The 21,946-nt window shown below is 44.0% G+C and overlaps 3 protein-coding genes across 3 annotated transcripts; 1 reads left to right on the top strand and 2 right to left on the bottom strand.

The window, feature by feature from the left end:
• Positions 1–51: 51 nt before the first annotated feature.
• Positions 52–5,990, bottom strand: Cog8 (component of oligomeric golgi complex 8). Its single transcript, XM_020175312.2, has 5 exons — positions 5,536–5,990; positions 4,400–4,607; positions 2,490–3,317; positions 1,278–1,446; positions 52–414 (listed from the first exon to the last, which is right to left on the bottom strand). Exons 1-5 carry the CDS (start codon positions 5,925–5,927, stop codon positions 152–154), a joined length of 1,860 nt encoding a protein of 619 aa, XP_020030901.2. The 5' UTR covers positions 5,928–5,990; the 3' UTR covers positions 52–151.
• Positions 5,991–6,124: 134 nt separating this feature from the next.
• On the top strand, positions 6,125–9,974 carry Nip7 (nucleolar pre-rRNA processing protein NIP7). Its single transcript, XM_020175314.2, has 4 exons — positions 6,125–6,277; positions 6,392–6,617; positions 7,030–7,170; positions 8,604–9,974. The coding sequence occupies exons 1-4, from the start codon at positions 6,222–6,224 to the stop codon at positions 8,721–8,723; spliced, it is 543 nt and encodes a 180-aa protein (XP_020030903.1). The 5' UTR covers positions 6,125–6,221; the 3' UTR covers positions 8,724–9,974.
• A 365-nt stretch (positions 9,975–10,339) lies between these two features.
• Tmed6 (transmembrane p24 trafficking protein 6) lies at positions 10,340–21,866 on the bottom strand. Its single transcript, XM_020175315.2, has 4 exons — positions 18,283–21,866; positions 16,414–16,540; positions 13,163–13,311; positions 10,340–10,767 (listed from the first exon to the last, which is right to left on the bottom strand). The coding sequence occupies exons 1-4, from the start codon at positions 18,493–18,495 to the stop codon at positions 10,534–10,536; spliced, it is 723 nt and encodes a 240-aa protein (XP_020030904.1). The 5' UTR covers positions 18,496–21,866; the 3' UTR covers positions 10,340–10,533.
• Positions 21,867–21,946: the final 80 nt, after the last annotated feature.

Genomic DNA, 21,946 nt, shown 5'->3' with positions numbered 1-21,946 from the left:
AAGCGTAGTTCTCGCGCGCCTTCCGGAATTGCCGACAGTGAGGGCCGCGGCCAGGTCACAACGCGTCAACTTTATTGTTCATCTCACCCACACACAAGAGCCCCGGGAGCGACTCTCCCTCCCCCGGCAGCTGTCCCGCACGACCGTCTGACTAGGGCCCCTCGCTAGGCGGCTCGGCCCGCTGCGGCTCCCCGGGCTCCCGCTCCTCCGGCGCGGCTGCTGCAGCGGGCTCCAGGCTCGGCTCCTCAGCTGGAAGCTCCGGGGCTGGAGCCGCGAGCTCGGGCATTAGCTCCTGGTCATCTAGAGAGAAGGCCATCTCTCTCTTAGGCAGGATAAAGGCGAGAGGCTCCTGGATGACGCTGATGTTGACGTGCCCAAGGTTTCCGTACTTGGAGAGCTGGGTGGGTGGAATGCCTAGTCCAAGTGGTAGGAAAGCATAATGGAAAGACGTCATTAATAAGATCCACTACCCAGGTTACAGTAAAAACAAACAAACAAAAAACACTTAAGGAGGAGGCACAATTACATACTTCAATCCAGCAAAAACCACCTTTGTGATATACGGGAGAGGAAGCTATACTGTAAAGCAAGCCTAGGAAGGTAATGAGTTGCTGCTCTGCAGAGGGTGGGTGGTACCTGAGCCAGGAATCATCCTAGGACAGAACCAAGGGAAAGGCTGAGGCCACCAGGGACAGCGCTATGATGACCTTAGTGGTCATCAAGATCACTGACTCCCTATCCTTTAGGGAGCTATAGCCTCCTTCCACCAGCACCCCAACTCCAAAAGGGAACAGAAAGCACACTGAGGAAAATATTTTAAAAACTGCTTCTCTGGACATTTCATATGAAGAGAATCACAACAGGTAGGGTTCCTTTGTGGCTGGTTTCTTCCACTCAGATACAAGGGTAGTATATGATTCCATTTCTGGGGCATGAGCTACATTACACAAAGGCATTGCCAGGGACTGGAAGTGTGGCTCAAGTGGTAAAATGCCTGCCTAGCAAGAACGAAGCATTGAGTTCAAACCCCAGTATCACCAAAAAAAAAAGTTGCCAGGGCTAAGGGTACCACAGAGGAATGATTATCAAATGAGGGATCTTTTGGGGAGGGGTGAAAAAAAAGTTCTAAAATTGGATGCTGGTAAAGGCTGTACACCCCTGTACCTTTACTTAAAAAACAAAACAAATAAAAAAACACTGACTTACACAAATAAGTAAATTATTTAGTTATGTGAATTACTTATCAATAAGGTAGTTAAAAAAATCCTTTCTCTTACCTAAAGTCTGTGCTAACTGAGCTGGTGGAAAAAGAACTTGAAGACAGCGATTTAAATAAGGAACAAGGTCTTCGAGGAAGACAGTGCAGAACTGGACAAAGAGCTCTTGCTCCCCACTGCTGAAGGCGGCCTCCTCAGCTCGATGGAAGGCCAGGATTATTTTAGTTACCTATGAGACAAAGACGCCAACAATCACTGTGGCACAAACATGCAGCCCTCATGTTTTCATTAAGAATGTCATTCCAAACATACGCTATATTACTATCTTGTTCAGAATTGTGGTCAGTCTTCCCAATTATGTCACTTCACTGATATATTTATGACCTGCCTGTTTAAGTCATTACCATCAGTTTCCAGCTCCAGTGGAGCAGAATCATGAAATTATAGGGAATTATAATTCCCTAGACATGGGTCTGAAAACTCAGGGGGGCTGGCCTGTGACTGTGATGGATCCAGGAAAATGAAGCATTTGACTTTGAATTAGTCATAAGGGAGATTATCTTGGGTGGGTCTGACTTAGTCAAATGAACCTTTTGAAACAGACATGCTCTCTTGCTGGCCTTGAGAAAGAAACAGCCATGTCGTGAACTGCCCATGGAGGAGTGGGCCTATAGAAGTTGTAGCCTCAGTGCTACAATTTAAGCAACTGTACAGAATGAAACCTAACTTCAATGAGCCTGAAAGGGAGCCACATGCTCCAGATGACACCAGGATCCAGCTGTCACCTTGAATGCAACCTGTGAGACCCTGAGCAGATGACCCAGGGACACTGCACCTAAACTCCTGACCCACAAAAACTGGGCAATAATAAATGTGCTGTATTAAACTGCTAAGTTTGTTGGGATCTGTTACAAAGCACTAGAAAACAAGTTCATTACTGAATTATCACTACAGCTGAGCCACTTCATATTGTTCTAGGATTGTCCCCTTTAAGGGGACTAACCAGACTGTCAACTGCAAAACCTCTAAAATTAGTGAACCTCTCTAAATTAGTAAGCACCACAGTGAAATATACTGCTTTATTACAAAAATTAGTCCAACAGGCTGAAGACTTGGCTCAAGTTGTAGAGTCTGCCAACTTTTTGGCAAGCTCCAGTGCTGCCAAAAAACCAAACCAAAGCATACTAACAAAAAGCCAAACCTGTCCAACAAAAATCTGGCTTCCTGTTACCAAAGGAGGCCCAGGGTAGTAAAGACAACGAATGCACTCACCTTGGCAAGGGCATCCTCCAAGGTCCCAGTCACATCCTGTGCAAGGGCCACAGGGCAGCAGAGCCGAAGATCATTGAAGGCAACCAGAATATTGTTGAGGAAGCAGGCAAGGGGTGGGAAGTCTAAGAGCAGCATTGGTGGCTGCAAAGTCCCTGGCTGAGTGGCTGGCATGGCAGCAGGCACGTTACTGCTGCCCAGGATGGCTGGAGTAGAGATGAGGGTATAGGAGTTTATTTCATCCTGGAATTTCTCCACTGCTTCCTGAATTGCTTTCTGGAAAGTGGTGATGGCCACCCGCTGGAAAACAGGAGCCAACTGGCCCCGGAAATCAGCCCCTACACGGCTGAAGGACAGCCCAAAGTACATGCACTGGCCTAGCAGAGAGTCCAGGCGGCCACCTATCCCACGGTAAAGGTCTGTCTCCAGCACCTGTAAGAACTGTGAGACTTTCTGTAGCACCCAGCCATGGAAGATGGCACCCTCATTCACGGTGTGCTCACCCATGGCAGGTGGCAGCAGGGGGTCCTCATCTGAGAAGATGGCTCGGTACTGGGTGATGATATCAAAGAGGTGGACTCGGCAGGCCTCGATAGTTTTTGTGATATGGAAATAAGGATCATCATTAGGGATGGCAGTCAGGATGGAGCGCAGCCAAGCATCTCGGGCCTGAAGAAACTTCACCCTCAGCTCAGCTTCGGTAAAGACATCCATTTGCCGCAGGTAGCCAATGACACGGAGGCAGGCAGGGAGCTGGATGTTGGTCCTCAATTGCTGGATCAGCTGGTTCAGCATCAGCTGCATGGACTGGCGCACTTCATTCACAATGCCCTGACAATGCAGGGAGTAAGTCACAATGTGTCAGGAAAGACAGTCTTTGGGACCCATTCCACTAATCCTGAATAATGTAGAACAACATTCCTATGCTCTCCTGACATCTAAAGCTGTCAGGAGTTGTGTAACTCTTGCTTAACACGTGTAAAATTGGCTGGGGATGGTGGCTCATGCCTGTAACTCCAGCTACTCAGGAGGTGTGTATCAGGAGGATCACAACTCGAGGCCAGCCCAGGCAAATAGTTCACAAGACCCCATCTCCAAGATAGCAGAACAAAACAGACTGGAGGTGTGGCTCAAGTGGTACAGCACTTGCTTTGCGAGTGTGAAGCAGAATTCAAATCTCAATTTCACACACATACACACACACAAATCGTTACTACTTACCATGGCCTCCAGGTCGGGCTTGGCTGTCTAGCTTAATCTGCTTCCTAGTGCTCTACCGTTGCTCAGTACAGTCTCATAATACTAGCTGTCTTTGGATCCCTTAAACAAGTCAACTTCTTCCACCTCAGCCTTATTTGGTCCTTCCATTTTCTGATTTGCTCTCTCCCCTTATCTTCAGTGACTGGCTCCTCTCATTATTTAAAATGTTATCACTCTAGAAAAGCTTTTCCTGACCACTGTGCCTAAAGTAACCCACTACCTCCTCTCCATCTCATTCCTGTTTTTTTTTTTTTTTTTTCTTTGTGGTACTGGGGATTGAACCCAGGGGCTCACAAATGATCTATCACTTGAACTATGCTGCAAGCCCACCCTGGTTTATTTTCTTCAGACATCACTAACTGAAATTATCATATTATTTACTTATATGTCAGTTATTGGACCTCTGCTAGATGTAAAGTTTATGAGACTCACAACCTTGACTGCTTTGTTCACACTATATCCCCAATACCTAGGTCAATTCTGGCACATGATTAACATGTGTCTTCAAATTGACGAATGAATGTTTTTTGTTGAAGGCTGCCTGGGTTTCACGCATGTGAAACATGCAAAGGTTTCTACCTAAAGGTTCAGTTCCAATCATAGAATTAATAGCTAGAACATTAGCTTGAGTGCTCTCTGGGCAAGCTGGCTACCTGGATGACAGGGATGGAGGAGTATTTCCTTTCCAGTCGGCGTACATAGGCTGCAAGCTCCAGGGCCTCTTCATAATAACTGTTGCGGACACAGGTGTCCATGAGCTGAGGAATCTCCAGTATTTCCAAGATTTCAGTGTGCCGGTTTAGAGTCAGGGTATTCATGCGGCGGTTGGAGCTGATTTCCTCAGCTTCCTTCACAAAGTTCCTAGAACCAAGCAAACAGGGAAATGTTGGTCCCTCACTGCTCTACACCCAAACCATAGCTAACTTCCAAGCTGAGTATAAAGTGGGTGGGTACTGGGCTGGATTTATCTGATTTACTCCTCACACCAGACCTATAAGGTAAGTACTATCATACTTGAGGAAACTTTTTTTTTTGGCAGTATCAAGGATTGAACTCACACTTGCTAGGCAAGCACTCTACCACTTGAGCAACTCCACTAGCCCTTTTTTGTGTTGGTTACTTTCGAGATAGGATCTCACTAACTGCATGGGCTGGCCTCAAACCTCAATCCTCCTGTTCTCTGCCTCCCGAGTAGCTAGGATTACAGACGTGAGCCATCAGCATCCGGGAAAGAAAACTCTTAATCACAGACAGGTTTAGAACTTGTTCAAGATCACGCCACTAGTAAGTGATTGATAGATAAAGGTTCAGATGCCAGCAAATGGGAGAACTTCCTTGTCAAGTTCTTATCAATGGATGTTTTGAAGCAGATGACGTCCGGTCTGAGCTGGTTTGTGTGTGTGTGTCTTTACACGAATGTGCACATATATTAAGCTGACATTTATAGAGGTACCTATGTCAGACCCAAGGATACATGCTTTGCATGGATTCTTTTAAAAATTCAATACAATGTCCCTAAGGGGTAGGGATGAGCTCCTAGGCTCCAGTTCTGACTTGGAAACTTATTGGCTGTGTTCTTGTACAAACCCCTATCCTCTGTGTCTCAACTTCCTCATTTGCAAAATGGGAATTACAGTCCCTACCTGGAAGTCTGTTGTGAGGTTTAAATGGATTATTAAAGCGCTCGGCAGAGAGACACACGTCTGCGCTACGTAAGTGTCAGCTGTATCTATCACCCGAAGTGTCAGATACCGCAGTTAAGACCCCTTTAGCGCCAGGCCCGCCGCACCTGCAGCTCTGCTGGAAGCTGGGCAAGCGGTCGAGCAGGCAGCCGAGGGACGCCTCCACGTCGCCGAAGAGGCGGTGGATGCGTTCGGTGCACTCGGCGCCGCGGATGAAGGTCTTGTAGTTAGCGAAGGCCAAGTCGCGCGTCTGCTGCAGCAGCTGCGCCCGCTCCTCGGCCAGGCGCTCGGGCTCGCGCCGCAGCCGCTCCAGCCCCGAGCCGCTCAGCTCCCGGAGATAGCGGCCCACATCGGGCCGCTCCCGCCACTGGGCCTCGGAGAAGCGGTCCCGGAACAGCGACGCCAGGAGCCCTTCATCCTCCACCTCCCCGAGAGCTGCTGCCGTGGCTGTCGCCCTGGCCGAGGCCGTAGTGGAAGCTGGGATAGTTGCCGCCGCCATCTTCCCAGTAGCAGCGTCACTTCTCCTCCAGACCAGCGAGGGCGTGGGCCACACCGAGAACCGGAAGCAACCAGGACACATTTCCTGTCTTTATGGTTTCTTCCCTTCCCCCCCCACCGCACCCCCCCGTTCTCCCCGCCCCCACGGTCCTCCAAACTAGGGGGCGCCAACGCGAGGAAAGCCTGATCGCGGCTAGAGAGTCAGGTTTTGGAGTTGCCAGGAACCCGGTAGGCGGCCGACTTCCGTTTCCGGCTACTGAGGCACGAGGATCCGGTGATCGGACGCAGCGGGAAAATGCGGCCTTTGACGGAAGAGGAGACTCGGGTCATGTTCGAGAAGATCGCGAAATAGTAGGAGCGCGCGAGGTGGACGGGGGCGTGTGCGTTTGGTGGGGCGTTGGGGGAGGAGGCCGCGGTTCCGGACGAGTCCGTTCGGGCGCAGCCCCCACCCTCTTTTGCCTTCAGCATAGGGGAGAACCTCCAGCTGCTGGTCGACAGGCCCGACGGCACCTACTGCTTCAGGCTGCACAATGACCGGGTGTACTACATGAGTGAGAAGATCCTGAAGCTGGCCGCCAACATCTCCGGGGACAAGCTGATGTCACTGGGAACCTGCTTCGGAAAATTCACTAAGACCCACAAGTTCCGGTTGCACATTACAGCTCTGGATTACCTTGCACCCTATGCCAAGGTTTGTGAACTGGTTCCATTTTGCCACGGCAGATGAAGTCACCGATGAGGGCTAGGGTGAGGCAGCCTCTTTGCCCTGAGAGGGCACGTGACTATGGTTAGGGGCTGTGGGGTTGGAGCACCGTACAGCTGCCTAATGCAGTTATCCCAGCAAAGTAAAAAGACCGGTGCATAGACCAGCTCCACGCCACAAAGCAGTGCTGTGATGAGGATCTCGGGGTCCAGAAAAAGAACCGTTGAAGTGTCCAGGGAGTACATTGCTTGTAGAGTTAAGAAAAGAACTTTGTGGCAGTTCTGTTCGGAAGATGAACGAGTACAAGGAAACGTGCTTTTCTTTCCACCCAGGCCCCACAATCACAGAACCAGTACCTAACTTAACTGCTGTTTCTTGGGATTTTAATTCTTTCTTACAGTATAAAGTGTGGATAAAACCTGGAGCAGAGCAGTCCTTCCTGTATGGAAACCATGTGATAAAATCTGGTCTGGGTCGAATCACTGAAAACACTTCTCAGTACCAGGGCGTGGTGGTGTACTCCATGGCAGACATCCCTTTGGTGAGTGGAGGTGGTAGTTACTCCAAAAACCAAGCACCTTTTCATTCACGATGATTGTATTTTCAATCTGTCCTGAAAGATTAACTTCTCGGCCCCCTTTGAATTCCGCAAAGATCAGAACTTTTTTCTAGAGAATACTGTATTAGTTTCTGTAATTATGTAGTTAATTATAGTGCATTGCCTCTGTATGAATGGGAAAACAAATTTGTTTCTAGACCAACATGGTGATTAATTTTAGTACGATGCAAACTCAATACATTACACTAGGGTAATTTTTTCCAAAATTGACAGGCATAAAGTTTCCAGAAGTTCAAATTATAAGTATATATGTATATATGCTTGCATATATATTTACATTTATATAAAAAAGCCAGTAATACCAGTGTGTTACACAACAGCTTTTCCAGGTTTATTTATTTTTGATATGACTGGGGTTTGAACTCAGGGCTTCATGTTTGCAAAGTAGGTACTCTCTACCATTTGAGCCACGCCTCCAGTCCATGTTGGTCTGGTTATTTTGGAGATGGCAGTCTCAAGAAATATTTGTGTAGGCTGGCCTCTAACCTTGATCCTCCGGATCTCACCCTCCAAAGTAGCTAGGATTGCAGGTGTAAGCCACTGGCACCTGGCTGACCATTCTTCCATTCTTTTCTTTTTTAATTTGGGGCCTCACACTTGCTAGGCAGACACTTACCACTTGAACCACTCCACCAGCTCTTTTTTTCCTTGGGTATTTTCAAGATAGGATCTCATGAATTATTTGCCTGGGCTGGCCTTAAACCTCAGTCCTCCTGATCTCTGTCTCCTGATTAACTAGCATTACAGGTGTGAGCCACCAGCACCAGGCTGTGACCCTTCTTTTTTATTAGCTTCTGAATCATCATCTGGAAAGAAAACATTCTAGAGTGACGTTAAAATCAGCTCCAATAAAGCATTACTTCATATCATAAGGCAGATACAAGGCATTTTACATTTACAGATTATAAGAAATTACTGTCTTACATCTGTGATACTAGAGAGTACAATTAAAAAGGCATTATTTGAGACTTGATTTGACTTTTGCAGCAGAGGGCCCAAAGGATGGTTTGACATATCTCTGTAAATATGATCCAGTATGGTGGAGCATGCCTTTGAGGCCAGCTCCAGGAAGATGCATATCAAAAAAAGGGGCTGGGAAGTAGCTTAGGTGATTGAGCACCTACCCAGCAAGAACAAGGCCAGTAGTTCAAACTCTGGTACCACAAAAAAAGAAAAAGAGAAGGGAAGGAGGAAGAGAGGAAGGTGTACTTTCTTAGATAGGATTCCCTTTCATTAGTAGGACAGTTTGAAGTACTGTCTTTGTGAAGATCAGCTAAAAAAATAATGTTATTCAGCCCTCAACATGGGCTTATTGATGACTTGAGTAAATTAGTGTTTCTTCTTTTGAATCCCAGGGTTTTGGGGTAGCAGCAAAGTCTACACAAGACTGCAGGAAAGTAGACCCCATGGCAATTGTGGTGTTCCATCAAGCGGACATTGGAGAGTATGTACGGCATGAAGAGACGTTGACTTAAAGTGAAGTCATCTCAAGGACTTACTGCTGTGCAGAAAGGGCCTAGCTTTGTTTCCAGTGTCTGTGTAGACACCTCCATCATGTTATTTTGTCAACACTGGATACAGGGACTCTTTAGATTAATATTGTCTATCACTAACAAGTACAGGTTGGGTTCTTACTATACAGAAAAATAGTGTTTCAGGTACTCCAGAGGTGGACACAGGAGGATCAAGAGTTTAAGGCCTGCCTGGGCTACATAGGGAAACCCTGTCTCAAAAATCCAAAAGAAAAAATGAGATTTCAGATGTTTTGTGTTTGGGACTAAGTAGAATATTTGCAGTACTGGGGTTTGAACTCAGGACCTTCACCTTGAGCTAGTCCACCAACCCTTTTTTGTGTTGAGTATTTTTGAGATAGAGTTTCTCAAACTATTTGCCCAGGCTGGCTTAGAACTGCAGCCCTCCTGATCTCTGCCTCCTGAGTAGCTATTTGAATCAGAAGGCTACTTATTTTAAGTAGCAAGTTCTAATTGTTGAACTGGAACAAGAATAGCTTGTTACCTGTGATAACACTTTGTTTTCCAGACTCGTGGTAAGAATACAATGGATTTTCTTTATTAATATCATTAAATACAAGTCAATGCCATGCAAGAATAGTAGGCCATGCTTGGGGTTTTATAAATGAAATTAGGTTAAAATAATAAATGCAACTTACTCAGCTACTTTTCTGTACGGTAAGTGCTATAGGTAAGGAAGAAAAACTTGAATGAAACTCCAATTATGTCACCTGCCAGATACATGGCCTTGGATGAGTTGTTCAACTTTAAGAAGTTTTGTTTTCTTCCTCTGTTTAAAAAAAAGACAAAACTGAAAAACAGTTTTAATCGTCAACCTAAGAATGTTTTTTAGGAATAGTAATCATAATTATAAAGCATCTAGCACAGTACCTGGCAAACAGTAGGTAAAAAGTAAATATTAAGAGTTATTTTATATGTTATTTCTGTACTAAGTATACGGTCTCAGGAGTGTAATTTGATTATATTGTCTTGTTTTTTACATTTTTCAGTCTTGGGATGATCCTAGGATGAAATTTTTTTTTTTTTATCACTTTGATTTCATAAAACATGACTCATTTTATGAGCCTTTACTTACCTGATGAAATTGGGCTAAAAGTATTAATCAAAGACTGTGAAATAATTATTTAGCTCCTTTGTCTTCCCCATAACCCTAGATTATTTTTTTAGAATTATTAAAATGTTTTTAAACGATAATGACATTTCACAGCCAAAAGTTTTTAAAACTGTATTGTAAAACAAAGCAATTTGTCGGGGCCGGGGCGGGGTGGCGGGGGGGAGGCAGTATTGGGTTTTGAATGCAGGGCTTCACACTTGTGAGGCATGTGCTCTACTGCTTGAGCTACGCCTCCAGCAAACAAAATCCAAAGGTGACATCTCTTAAAATATTTTCAACTATAAAAAGGTACGCTAGCAACTTTGTTATTTTATGTAAACAAACCTGATTTTGTCAAATCCTTTTTGACTTTCTCCCCCCCTTCAGCAGCTTTCTGTTAATATCTAAAAAGAGTCAGTGAATGCTAAGGGACTGCTGGATGAGGAACAGTATTTTGAGCTTAGCATTTATACATTTTAGAAATAGCCAGCCTCAGAACTTTTGCATTTCTAGTATTTTATTGCCATTTTGCCTTTATTGATGAGTGCAATAGACAAAAGCATTCAATTGATTTTTTTTCAGTAACTTTTCAAAATTGATTTGACTGAAGCTTTGACAAAACTGCTGCTCCAGAAGAAAAGCCAGAATGCTGTAGTCTGCTTAGCATCTTGGCTTCTTTGTGTCAGTAGTTGTTGGACCACTGAAGAGACGCTTCAAGAAATACAGCTGCAGGATCCCAGAAATAATAATAGCAAGGCTCTGGGCTGCTGACCACCAGTTCACATAGGCATGGTTTGATTGGAGAAGGAAAAGGTCAGCCGTTTGCCTCATCCTGGCAAAGTTGTAGAATCGCCACATGTGAAAGACATTGTTCTGCACCCTTTGTGAACTATCCTGTGGAAAAAGGAGATAAAAGAAAGGAATCCCCTCCCTCCCATTCTTATGTGGGTACTTGCCAGCACTAAGTTATCTAGAAGTCAAATAATTCACTCATGATTGTAACTGTACTACTTAGGGTTGGTGATACATCCTACTTTTTTTGGTTTAGACTATAGTTTTTTGGGGGGGAAGATAGAGATGCTCAGTGAGTGCTTGTCTACCATGTGCAAGGTGCTGGGTTCAGTTCTCTACTCTCCCTCCCCCCACCCCCTTGCAAGAAAAAAAGGCCCAAACTCAGGGCTTCACACACTAGGGAAACACTACCACTGAGCTACATCTCCAACCCCCAAAATTTTAACATTGAAAAAATTTATTGTATTCTAACTAGGAGCTCTTCCACAGATCTCTAGGCAGGTGCTGTGCAACTTGAGCCATCCCCCCAGCCCTCCACAGATCATCTCTAGATTTGAACATGTACTCAGCACATTGTTACCCTTCTAAGTGATGAGGTCTGCCTGCAGGTTCTGTGTTAAGGAGGTTTCGCTATTGTAGCACCAAAGCAGCCCTGAATAATGTGTAATTGTCAAATACACATGGCTGTGTTCCAGTAAAACTTACATTTACAAAACAGTGAGTGAGCTTTTTATACACTGTGGAGACTATACAAAGTGGAAGGACAGGTACTGGAGGCGTGGCTCAAGCAATAGGGCAACTGCCTCCTAAGCACAAAGCCCTGAGTTCAAGCCCCAGGACTAAAAAAATGGGAGAAAATATCTATAAATCATGTCTGACCAGGGACTTGAATTCAGAATATGTAAGTAAAACTAAAATAAAAAGTTTTTTTTTCTTGAACTCAGGTTCTTGTGGATGTTGGGCATGCACTGTACCACTGAGCTAACTCCCAGTTTTGAAATGGGCAAAGGATTAGAATAGACATTTCCCAGAGAAGATACACACATGGTCAGTAAAGCACATGAAAAGATATTTAATCATTAGGGAAATTAACACAAGATGCCACTTCACACCCAGTAGGATGGGTATAATAGACAACAGCAAGTGTTAGGGAAGTAGGAATGGGAACCCTCCTAACTGCTTGTGGCGGGATGAAATGGCTCGGCCACTATGAAATGCAATTTGGTGGTTCCTCACAATGTTAAACAGTTGCATGAACCACCATTTCCACTTTTAAGTATACAGAAATGAACGTTAACACAAAAGTTCCTATGCAAGTTTCACCGCAACATTGTGATAACCAAAAGATGGAAACAACCCAAATATCCACCACCTGATGAGTGCATAAGCAAAAGTGTATGTGTACAGTAGGACATCTGACCATAAAAAAGGAATGAATAAAGTGCCCATAATGCTAAGTGGGTGGGCCTACATGCCAAGTAAAAGAAGCCCATCACAAAAGACCACATATGATTCCATTTATGTGAAGTGTAAATAGGTTCAGTCTATAGAAACAGAATTTAGTGATTGTCAGGGCTGCAGGGTCTTGGGGTGCGGCGGAAGGAGAGTGGTGAATGGGTACAGGGCTTCATTTGGAGGTGATAAAATTGTTCTGGATTAGATGCTGGGGATGTGGTTGCACAACTTGTGTATATACTAAAAAGCATTTAATTGTTAGTGGATAATATGGTATATAAATTATACCTCAAATTAAAAAAAAAATAGCTGGGTATCCTAGCCATTTAGGTTGAGATTGGGCAGATCATGGTTCAAGGCTAGCCTACAAAATAGTTCATGAAACTCCCAAATAACCAGAGGAGCACTGGAGGTGTGGCTCAAGTGGTAGAGCACCTGCTTTGCAAGCGTAAAGTCCTAAGTTCAAACCTCAGTCCCACCAAAAAAATAAAGAAGTAAAAAACAACCAGAGCAGCCAGGTGCACTTGATGGCTCCTGCTTGTGATCCTACCTACTCATGAGGCAGAGATCAAGAGGATCGAGGTTCAAAGCCAGCCTGAGCAAATAGTTCTTGAGACCCTATCTTAAAAAATATCCAACACAAAACAGGGCTGGCAGAGTGGCTCAAGTGGTAAGAGTTCCTGCCTAACAAGTGCGAGGCCCTGAGTCCAAACTCCAGAACTACCCAAAAAATAACAACCAGAGCAAAATGCACTGGAGGTGTGGCTTGGTAGAGCACCTGCTCTGTGAGTTCAAAACCCTGTCTTACCCAAAAAAGAAAAGGTAGTGGCCAGATTTGGCCTGTGAGCCATGATTTGCCCATCCTTCATATTAAAATAGGAATTTCAAGAGCTCCAAGTCATAAACATTAAATGATTCAAATCTCTTGTCTGATTTCTACCTGTATGAGTCCTTAGTGAATATTACTCTCATACTTTTTATATCTCTCCTCCAAATTTAATACCAGTTCCCAGGGGTGTTTTCTCCCACAAAACACTATTACCTCAATTGCATCCAGAGTATCATTAAGTTGTTTTCTTTGACTCTGTTTGTGGTCCATCTCCAGTCCCTCATAGAAGATGCCAAAGTTGAGGTACACTTGCACAGAACCAAAGTGATTTTGGTCATTTTTAAGACAAAGCTGATAGAAACCTGTAGGAATTCCAGATCATTACCAAGTCTTTGTTCTCCCACCCTGTCATAAGTTTACAAATTTCCTCTCTATATACCTGTCCCTCAGATTTGTTTACTTTTTTTTTTTATGGTACTAGGGTTTGAACTCAGGGCCTACACCTTGAGCCATTCCACCAGCCCTTTTTTGTGATGGGTTTTTTTATTTTTGTTTTTATTTTTTATTATTCATATGTGCATACAAGGCTTGGGTCATTTCTCCCCCCTGCCCCCACCCCCTCCCTTACCACCCACTCCACCCCCTCGATACCTGGCAGAAACTATTTTGCCCTTATCTCTAATTTTGTTGAAGAGAGAGTATAAGCAATAATAGGAAGGAACAAGGGTTTTTGCTGGTTGAGATAAGGATAGCTATACAGGGAGTTGACTCACATTAATTTCCTCTGTGTGTGTGTTACCTTCTAGGTTAATTCTTTTTGATCTCACCTTTTCTGTAGTTCCTGCTCCCCTTCTCCTATTGGCCTCAGTTGCTTTTAAGGTATCTGCTTTAGTTTCTCTGCGTTAAGGGCAACAAATGCTAGCTAATTTTTTAGGTGTCTTACCTATCCTCATATCTCCCTTGTGTGCTCTAGCTTTTAGCTTGTGATCAAAGTTCAATCCCCTTGTGTTTGCCCTTGATCTAATGTCCACATATGAGGGAAAACATACGATTTTTGGTCTTTTGGGCCAGGCTAACCTCACTCAGAATGATGTTCTCCAATTCCATCCATTTACCAGCGAATGGTAACATTTCGTTCTTCATGGCTGCATAAAATTCCATTGTGTATAGATACCACATTTTCTTGATCCATTGGTCAGTACTGGGGCATCTTGGCTGTTTCCGTAACTTGGCTATTATGAATAGTGCCGCAATAAACATGGGTGTGCAGGTGCCTCTGGAGTAACCTGTGTCACAGTCTTTTGGGTATATCCCCAAGAGTGGTATTGCTGGATCAAATGGTAGATCAATGTCTAGCTTTTTAAGTAGCCTCCAAATTTTTTTCCAGAGTGGTTGTACTAGTTTACATTCCCACCAGCAGTGTAAGAGGGTTCCTTTTTCCCCCGCATCCTCGCCAACACCTGTTGTTGGTGGTGTTGCTAATGATGGCTATTCTAACGGGTGAGGTGGAATCTTAGTGTGGTTTTAATTTGCATTTCCTTTATTGCTAGAGATGGTGAGCATTCTTTCATGTGTTTTTTGGCCATTTGAATTTCTTCTTTTGAGAAAGTTCTGTTTAGTTCACTTGCCCATTTCTTTATTGGTTCATTAGTTTTGGGAGAATTTAGTTTTTAAGTTCCCTATATATTCTGGTTATCAGTCCTTTGTCTGATGTGTAGCTGGCAAATATTTTCTCCCACTCTGTGGGTGTTCTCTTCAGTTTAGAGACCATTTCTTTTGATGAACAGAAGCTTTTTAGTTTTATGAGGTCCCATTTATCTATGCTATCTCTTAGTTGCTGTGCTGCTGGGTTTCGTTGAGAAAGTTCTTACCTATACCTACTAACTCCAGAGTATTTCCTACTCTTTCCTGTATCAACTTTAGAGTTTGGGGTCTGATATTAAGATCCTTGATCCATTTTGAGTTAATATTGATATAGGGTGATATATGTGGAGCTAGTTTCAGTTTTTTGCAGACTGCTAACCAGTTTTCCCAGCAATTTTTGTTGAAGAGGCTGGTTTTTCTCCATGTGATGGGTTTTTTAAAGATAGGATCTCATAAACTGTTTGCCCGGGTGGGCTTTGAACTGTGATCCTACTGATCACTGTCTCCTGAGTAGCTAGGATAACAGGCATGAGCCACTGGTGCTCAGGTTGTTTTATTTTCATTTTTTTATTTAAGACCTCACAATGTAGCCCAGGCTGGCCTGGAACTGCTTGTCCTCCTACTTCAGCTTCCTGAGTGCTGACATTACAGGTATGTAACACCACACCCAGCTTCTCAGTTTTAAAATTGCCAGTATAATGCTTTTTTACTTAGGAAGTACAAAAACTTTCTGTTTTGGCAAAAAGGATGCTGGTCTTACATGCAACTTATTTTACTGAATATTAGCAATAATTACCTTTTAATAAAGGTAGTTTATTTAGTTCAGTACTGGGTAGAAAAGAGTTCTTGCTCTTCCAACCTGTAATTCCCACATCTTTTACTGAGGAACTCCTGCTCAACAGATTGAGTTGAAACTAAGAACATAATATTTGCCTTTTTCTTTGCTCCATTAGAACTGGGCAAACTATCTTGAAACCAGGGGAAAAGTTGATGCCTTATGAATAAAAGAAATGCCCTAAATGGAGTGATTGGCTCCAAGGTGTTCTGTTCAGTGACTGATGTTTGGGGTTTCTATTAGAGGCATTTTGAATTGAGAACACCAGTGTCACCTCTCTTTGTGTATGGTGGTGGTGGAGGAATTGGTGGTAGAATTAGAAATGTGTGGCAATTTTTGAAAGTCTCAATGATTGGAATGCCCTTCTGGCATGTTGGGGCCAAACACGCTAAATATCCTTTAATACTGAGTGAGTACCTTGTGGGACCAGTGTGAGTCCTCAGTGAAAGATCTGATGAAGGACTGTCTGATGCCTTTGTTGGGAAACATCTGGCTAATAAAGAGAGCAGTTAAGACTGGCTTGCTGCTCATGTAGGCAGGCTTGATCTGACTGTAGGAGTTTTCAGCTGGAGGAGAGCTTTGTGGTGGTGGGTGAGTATCTCACATGGACATGCATTTCCTTTTGTTCTAAATCTGCTTTTAGTAACTGGCTGAAGTATTCTGATGACTGGAAAGAAATGTTACCCTTTAATAAATTTATTAATTAGATTCTATATTACAAATGGTCTCTGTTTTAGTCACATTCCCAGAATCTGATCAATTGGAAGATGATGAGATTAAAAAAAATTGAGCTTCTGGACCTTGGAATTTTAAGGGTCACTTTGAGACTCTGCCCCCAAACTGCCACTGGACTGCTACTTGATATTCTAGATATCAGTGGTTTCCAGGAACATGGGGTTAGTGTTGAAGGCTGAATTTTTTCACTATTTTTCCAACTTCATAGAAACCCGTGATTATTATAATAGCTGTTGGGAAGGAAACAGACCTGTTTCTTGGGTAGCAAAGTTAATCTGGCCCCGAACATCCTGGGAGGTGTCTATGAGGAATCCCCGTGGGGTATGTGCGGTGGCAGAAACATGCCCATCATGTGACATCCCAAGTATCCGCTGAACCTGCCAAGACCATTAAAGAGGGAGAAAAGGCCCTGCTCCATCACTGAGAAGCCAGCAAGTTGGTAAGATTGACATCCCATCATCATTGGCCCAGTGGTTCCATCTGTGATACTACTGCCCACCCAACTTCTTCCTCAGAGTCTGGAATTGAGGGGACTTTTTAGTTGTCACAATCATGATGTATAGGAGGAAACACATCAACACTGAGCTTTCTGCAATGTCAGACACAGATCTGTAGGACAAAGAATCTCCCAGAATGCTGACAGCCCCCCCCCCGCTGAGGAAGAAAGTATGTCTCCTGCCATAAAGCTGTCATGATCAGTTGATAGGAGGAGTTCTTGGTGAGCTTGCTTGACTGTTGAGCTCCTGATGGTGACCCAGATTTGGGTGTTTGCTGCTTGACAACCAGTGCCCACAGCAGGCACTCCATGGACAATGTCCCCAAACTGGATAAGCCCTAGCTATAGTAAGCTGACTAGTAGCTACTGTTCTAATATGAAATCAGAGATAAGAAAAAGCTCTGGTAAGTTCATTTAAAATAAGTTACAGTGGAGTAGAGTAAGATTAACATAGTCTATTACTATGTAAACAAAAATTAGAAAGTTAAAAGGTTTCTTAGATAAAGAACGAAGGAAACAGCTGCTAACTTTAATATTGAGTTCACCTTTCTTTGCAGTATGGTATAAAACCACAGGATGGGTGAAAGTGCTTGACTGAGGGACAGATAATTTGAACACATTTACCTTCCTAAAAGAAACAGGCTTGAAGTTACATGCCAGTGGCTCACGCCTGTAAACCTAGCTACTCAGGAGGCAGAAATCAGGAAGAGTGCAGTTCAAAGCCAGCCTGAGCAAATACTTTGTGAGACCCTATCTCTAAAATACCCAACAACAAAAAGGCGCCTGATGGAGTGGTTCAAGAGGTAGAGCACCTACCTAGAAAGCCTGAGTCCCTGAGTTCAAACCTTAGTACCACAAAAAGATAGTAAATAAATTAAAAAAGCAAGATTGTCTGGCTGCATAGAGAAACCTTGGCCCAGTGATTCTCCAGTTTGGCGGCATTACTGCTAAAGACAAGAATGCATGTTGTCTCCCCACCCCAATTAACTAAAACCATTGTCTCTGAAATCTGGGTCAGTCTCCAAAAATCATGTGACTTTTTGATTTGATTTTGTGCTATCTCGTTTTTCTTTTTTTTTTTCTTTGTGGTACTTGGGTTTGAACTCAGGGCCGCACACTTGCTAGGCAGGCACTCTACCACTTGAGTCACTTCACCAGCCCTGTTTTGTGTGGGGCATTTTCAAGATAGGGTCTCAAGAACTATTTGTCCTGCTGGCTTTGAACCTTGATTCTCCCGATCTCTGCCTCCTGAGTAGTTAGGATTACAGGTGTAAGCCTCCGGCACCCAGCTCCATGTTGTTTCTATATTTTAAAAATACATTCTGTCTCCTCTCATCCCCAAATTGGAGTTAGGGGATGGTTAGCTCTTCAGAGGGAAGCACAGTTTTTCCATGGTTTTGTGTACACTCTGTAGATCCTGGTTTGAGAAGCCAAGCCATATGCTTTCGCTCCTGTTGGTTATTCATTCAGCTTTCACAGAGTTGCCCCTGATTGCAGTTCCATTTCATTAACAGATTAGTGTCACAATATGATAGACAACCAGACCTTGGTTTAGTCTAAAACCTGACTCACTTCTCAAAAGGCAAAAAAAAGTCTCCAGTATAGCCAGAGGAACTCACATACCTCATAACTGAAATAGAAATATCCAGTCTGGTGGGCAAATTGCCAGAAGCATTCCGAGCCTCCTGGAGGGATCATGATGGCAAAGTCATGGCGATCAGCTCCATGGAAGAGTGGTTGGTCCCCAGAGCTGCTTAGGGAGTCTGCCTTCTGACTTCCAGTGGAAGTCACTAGACTCAGAACCACCAGTCCAGCCTGGAGGAGCAAAGGGGACATGCTGCTTTCTGTAGTCACCTCTGCAGGTGAGCAGCTTGCAGCCCTGTGGAATAAGAAGTTGAGACAAATTCTGGGTTAATCATTAACTTCACAAGTCTTATTTAGGCCCACTTCAGGGCCATGTGTGGAGGTGCCATAACAGAACTGCCTCAGGACTCCCATGTTTGGCTCACAGGAACAGTTTTTGCTTTCACCCAAAAACTTAAGTGCCTTCCTGAATCTACTTCATGGTAGGAATCAGAATCTACCACATCAGAAGAGATTTCCATCCATTCTTTGGGCTGTTGTTTTTGGTTCTTGTTTCTTGGGGATAAATTGGGCAAATTCATGTAAAGCCACCTGAATGTACTGACAAAAGTTGGCTGGGGAAATATTCTTATGTCAAATTGCTACATGAGGCCTAGTGTGTGTGTGTATTTTAAATATATATATATTATTTATAAATATACATACATGTGTGTGTGTGTGTATATACGTATTTTCTTGGAGGGGGTTTGAACTCGGGACCTCAAGCTTGTAAGGCAGGCACTCTTACCATTTAAGCCACTCCACCAGACCTATTTTGTGATGGGATTCTTTGAGATAGGGTCTCAAGAACTATTTGCCAAGGCTGGCTTCAAACCACCATTCTTCTGATCTCTGCATCCTGAGTAGCTAGCATTACAGGTGTGAACCACTGGCATCCAGCTCTATTGTGCCTATAAAACAGGTGTTTTAACAATACCTGTTTCAACAGACTTCTTCCTGCGCAATGCTACAGCTTAAATCAAAGCACAGTATGTATGTATAAATGTATGCAAAGCTTTGTTTTGTTTCAGGGCTGTCTGCCTATTCTACCACTTGAACCATGCCCCCAGTCCTTTTGCTTCCAGCTTTTTTTTTCTGATAGGGTTTCATGCTGTTGCTTGGGCCAGACTCCACCTGTGATTCTCGTACCTCTGCTTCCCCAGTAGGTAACAGGCATGTACCACCAATCTCCACATGCAAAAGTTTTGCTTTTTTGTGGGCAGCATCAGGGTTTGAGCTCAGGGCCTTGTGCTTGCTAGGAAAGTGCTCTTCCATTTGAGCCACACAGCCAGTCCTCCAGCATACAAAGTTTTAATGAATGATGAAAACTATCAGTTTTCCACTGACAGTCCTTTTCACTCTGCCAATTTCCATCTGCTGATGCATTTATTTAAAGCTATCAAAAATCAGCCATGCATGCATGGTGACTCATGCCTAATTACTAAGGAGGCAGAGATTCGGATTATGGTTCGAGGCCAGTCTGGGCAAAAAGTTCATGAGACTCCCATCTCAAGCAGTGGCACGTGCCTGTCATCCCAGCTGTTGTGGGAAGCATAAATAGGAGGTTCATAGTCCAGGCTAGCCTGGGCATAAGTGGGAGACCCTACTTGGAAAACAACTAGAGCAAAAAGGGCTGGAGGCATGATTCAAGTGGTAGAGTGCCTTTCTATCAAGTGCAAGGTCCTTGAATTCCAACTCCAGTATAATCAAAAAACAAAACAAGATAAAGCTATCCAAAACCCACTTTTTTTTTCTTTTATTCATAACTTCTTCAGCACCCATAGTGGGTGGGGAAGCTATCCAAAACATGGAGCCTGTTATATTAACACCCACTGGCCTTATGGCAGGCACTGAGCTAAGAAACTTACCGACATCTTTTATTCTCACAATAGCACTAGAGGAAGACACTGTGACCTACTACAGGAGAGATGAGATTTGCATGGCTTACAGTCCCACAAGAACAGCTGGTCAGGCACTGGTGGCTCACGCCTGTAATCCTAGCTACTCAGGAGGCAGACATCAGGAAGATAGAGGTTCAAAGACAGCCCTGACAAATAGTTTGTGAGTATCTTGAAAAAAGCCTTCACAAAAAAGGGTTGGTGGAGTGGCTCAAGGTGTAGGCTGAGTTCAAACCCCAGTACCACCAAAAAAAAAAAAAGTTTTGTTTTTGAGACAGGGTCAGGCTGGCCTGAAATTCGTGATCCTCCTGGCTCAGTCTTCCAAGTGCTGACATTACAGGCATACACCACCACACCCAGATTCTAAGCATTTTTATTTCAGCAAGTCTTAAAAACAAAACTGCATTAGTACCTTCTCACCTGGAATTGGTTCAGAATTTACTGCACTGACTCCAAATGTCACAGCTAATAAGCAGAGAACAGACTTCCTAAATGGGGTCCAGTTCCAGTGACAGCCAGATGGCTTCTCAGCACTTGGGAGTCTTGGTTGTTCTGTGAAGTCTTGCTAAAGTGAAGGCAGGAGAGCGTGAGACCCTTGCATTCAGCAAGGACATAGTTGTCCCCAGCCAAGTCCCACTGGTGCCACCATCCTAACACCACTCATTTCATGAGCAGCAAGTGGCTTCAGCTAAATAACCATCAGTTCTGTAGTTCTATAGTTCTACAGAAGCCCAGAGTTCTGTTTGTACATACGTCGGTACACTATAGTAACAGCACTGAAGCTATGTGGAAAATGTAAATGGACCTATGTGTGTCATGTCTCGTTTACCAAGTACTGATTAGGTATTCTTAATCATTTAGGGTTCCCTAAATGCATGCGTTTCACTCTTCTGCCCTGAAAGAGCCTTCTTAACCATGTGAAAGTCGAGGGGAAGAAAAGTGGACTATAATCAGGTTTGGAGGGAGACCACAGCTAGCTACAGCCAAAGGTAACTATGCCATCAGGAGCACCACTTCCTTTTCCCTGTGACTCATTTGGGGTGGCTTGACAGAAAAACTGTATTAAGCCCCAAGACACATAGTTAATAGGTAATAAATCTGGGCAAAGTTTCCAACTTTTAACCAAAGATAAATCACGTGGTAGAGCCACCAGCCTAGAAAGTGCAGAAAGTCCTGAGTTCAAACCCCAGTACCACCAAAAAAAAAAGTTAAGAAGGGAGCCAGGTGCAAGTGACTTTCGCCTGTAATTCTAACTACTTGGGAGGCTAAAATCAGGAGGATCAAGGTTCGAGGCCAGCCCAAAAGACCTCATCTCAACCAGTAGCTAGGCATGGTAGCAAGAGCCTGTCATCCCATGTTATAGGGGAGGCTGCTTAGAGCCAGAGGATTGGGATTCCAGGCCAGACTAGGCAAAAACATTTGCGACACCCCAACATAAAAAAGCAGGGCATGGTGGCCTAAGCCTGACATCCCAGCAATGGTGAGAAACATAAAATGGGAAGACCCTATCTCCAAAATACCCAGAGCAAAAAGGGCTGGAGGCATGGCTCAAGCCTTGCAAGCTGGAAGCCTTAGGTTCAAACCCAGTATTGCCAAGAAAAGAAAACGTCAAGAAGAGGAAATTCTTTAGTCTCTAGGAAAAGGATGTCATGTGGGGAAATGGACAAATGAAAAGGAAACTTCCATGATTTGTCTGATATGGCTGCCAAGGATTAGACCATCCAGCAGTTTCTCATCAGCTTCTTTGATTAATGTAGTTCAGAAAA

Source organism: Castor canadensis, chromosome 15 (genome assembly GCF_047511655.1).
Source record: "Castor canadensis chromosome 15, mCasCan1.hap1v2, whole genome shotgun sequence".
NCBI lineage: Eukaryota > Metazoa > Chordata > Mammalia > Rodentia > Castoridae > Castor > Castor canadensis.
Note: the sequence above shows the minus strand (reverse complement) of the source record. Positions and strands in the feature narration are given on the sequence as shown.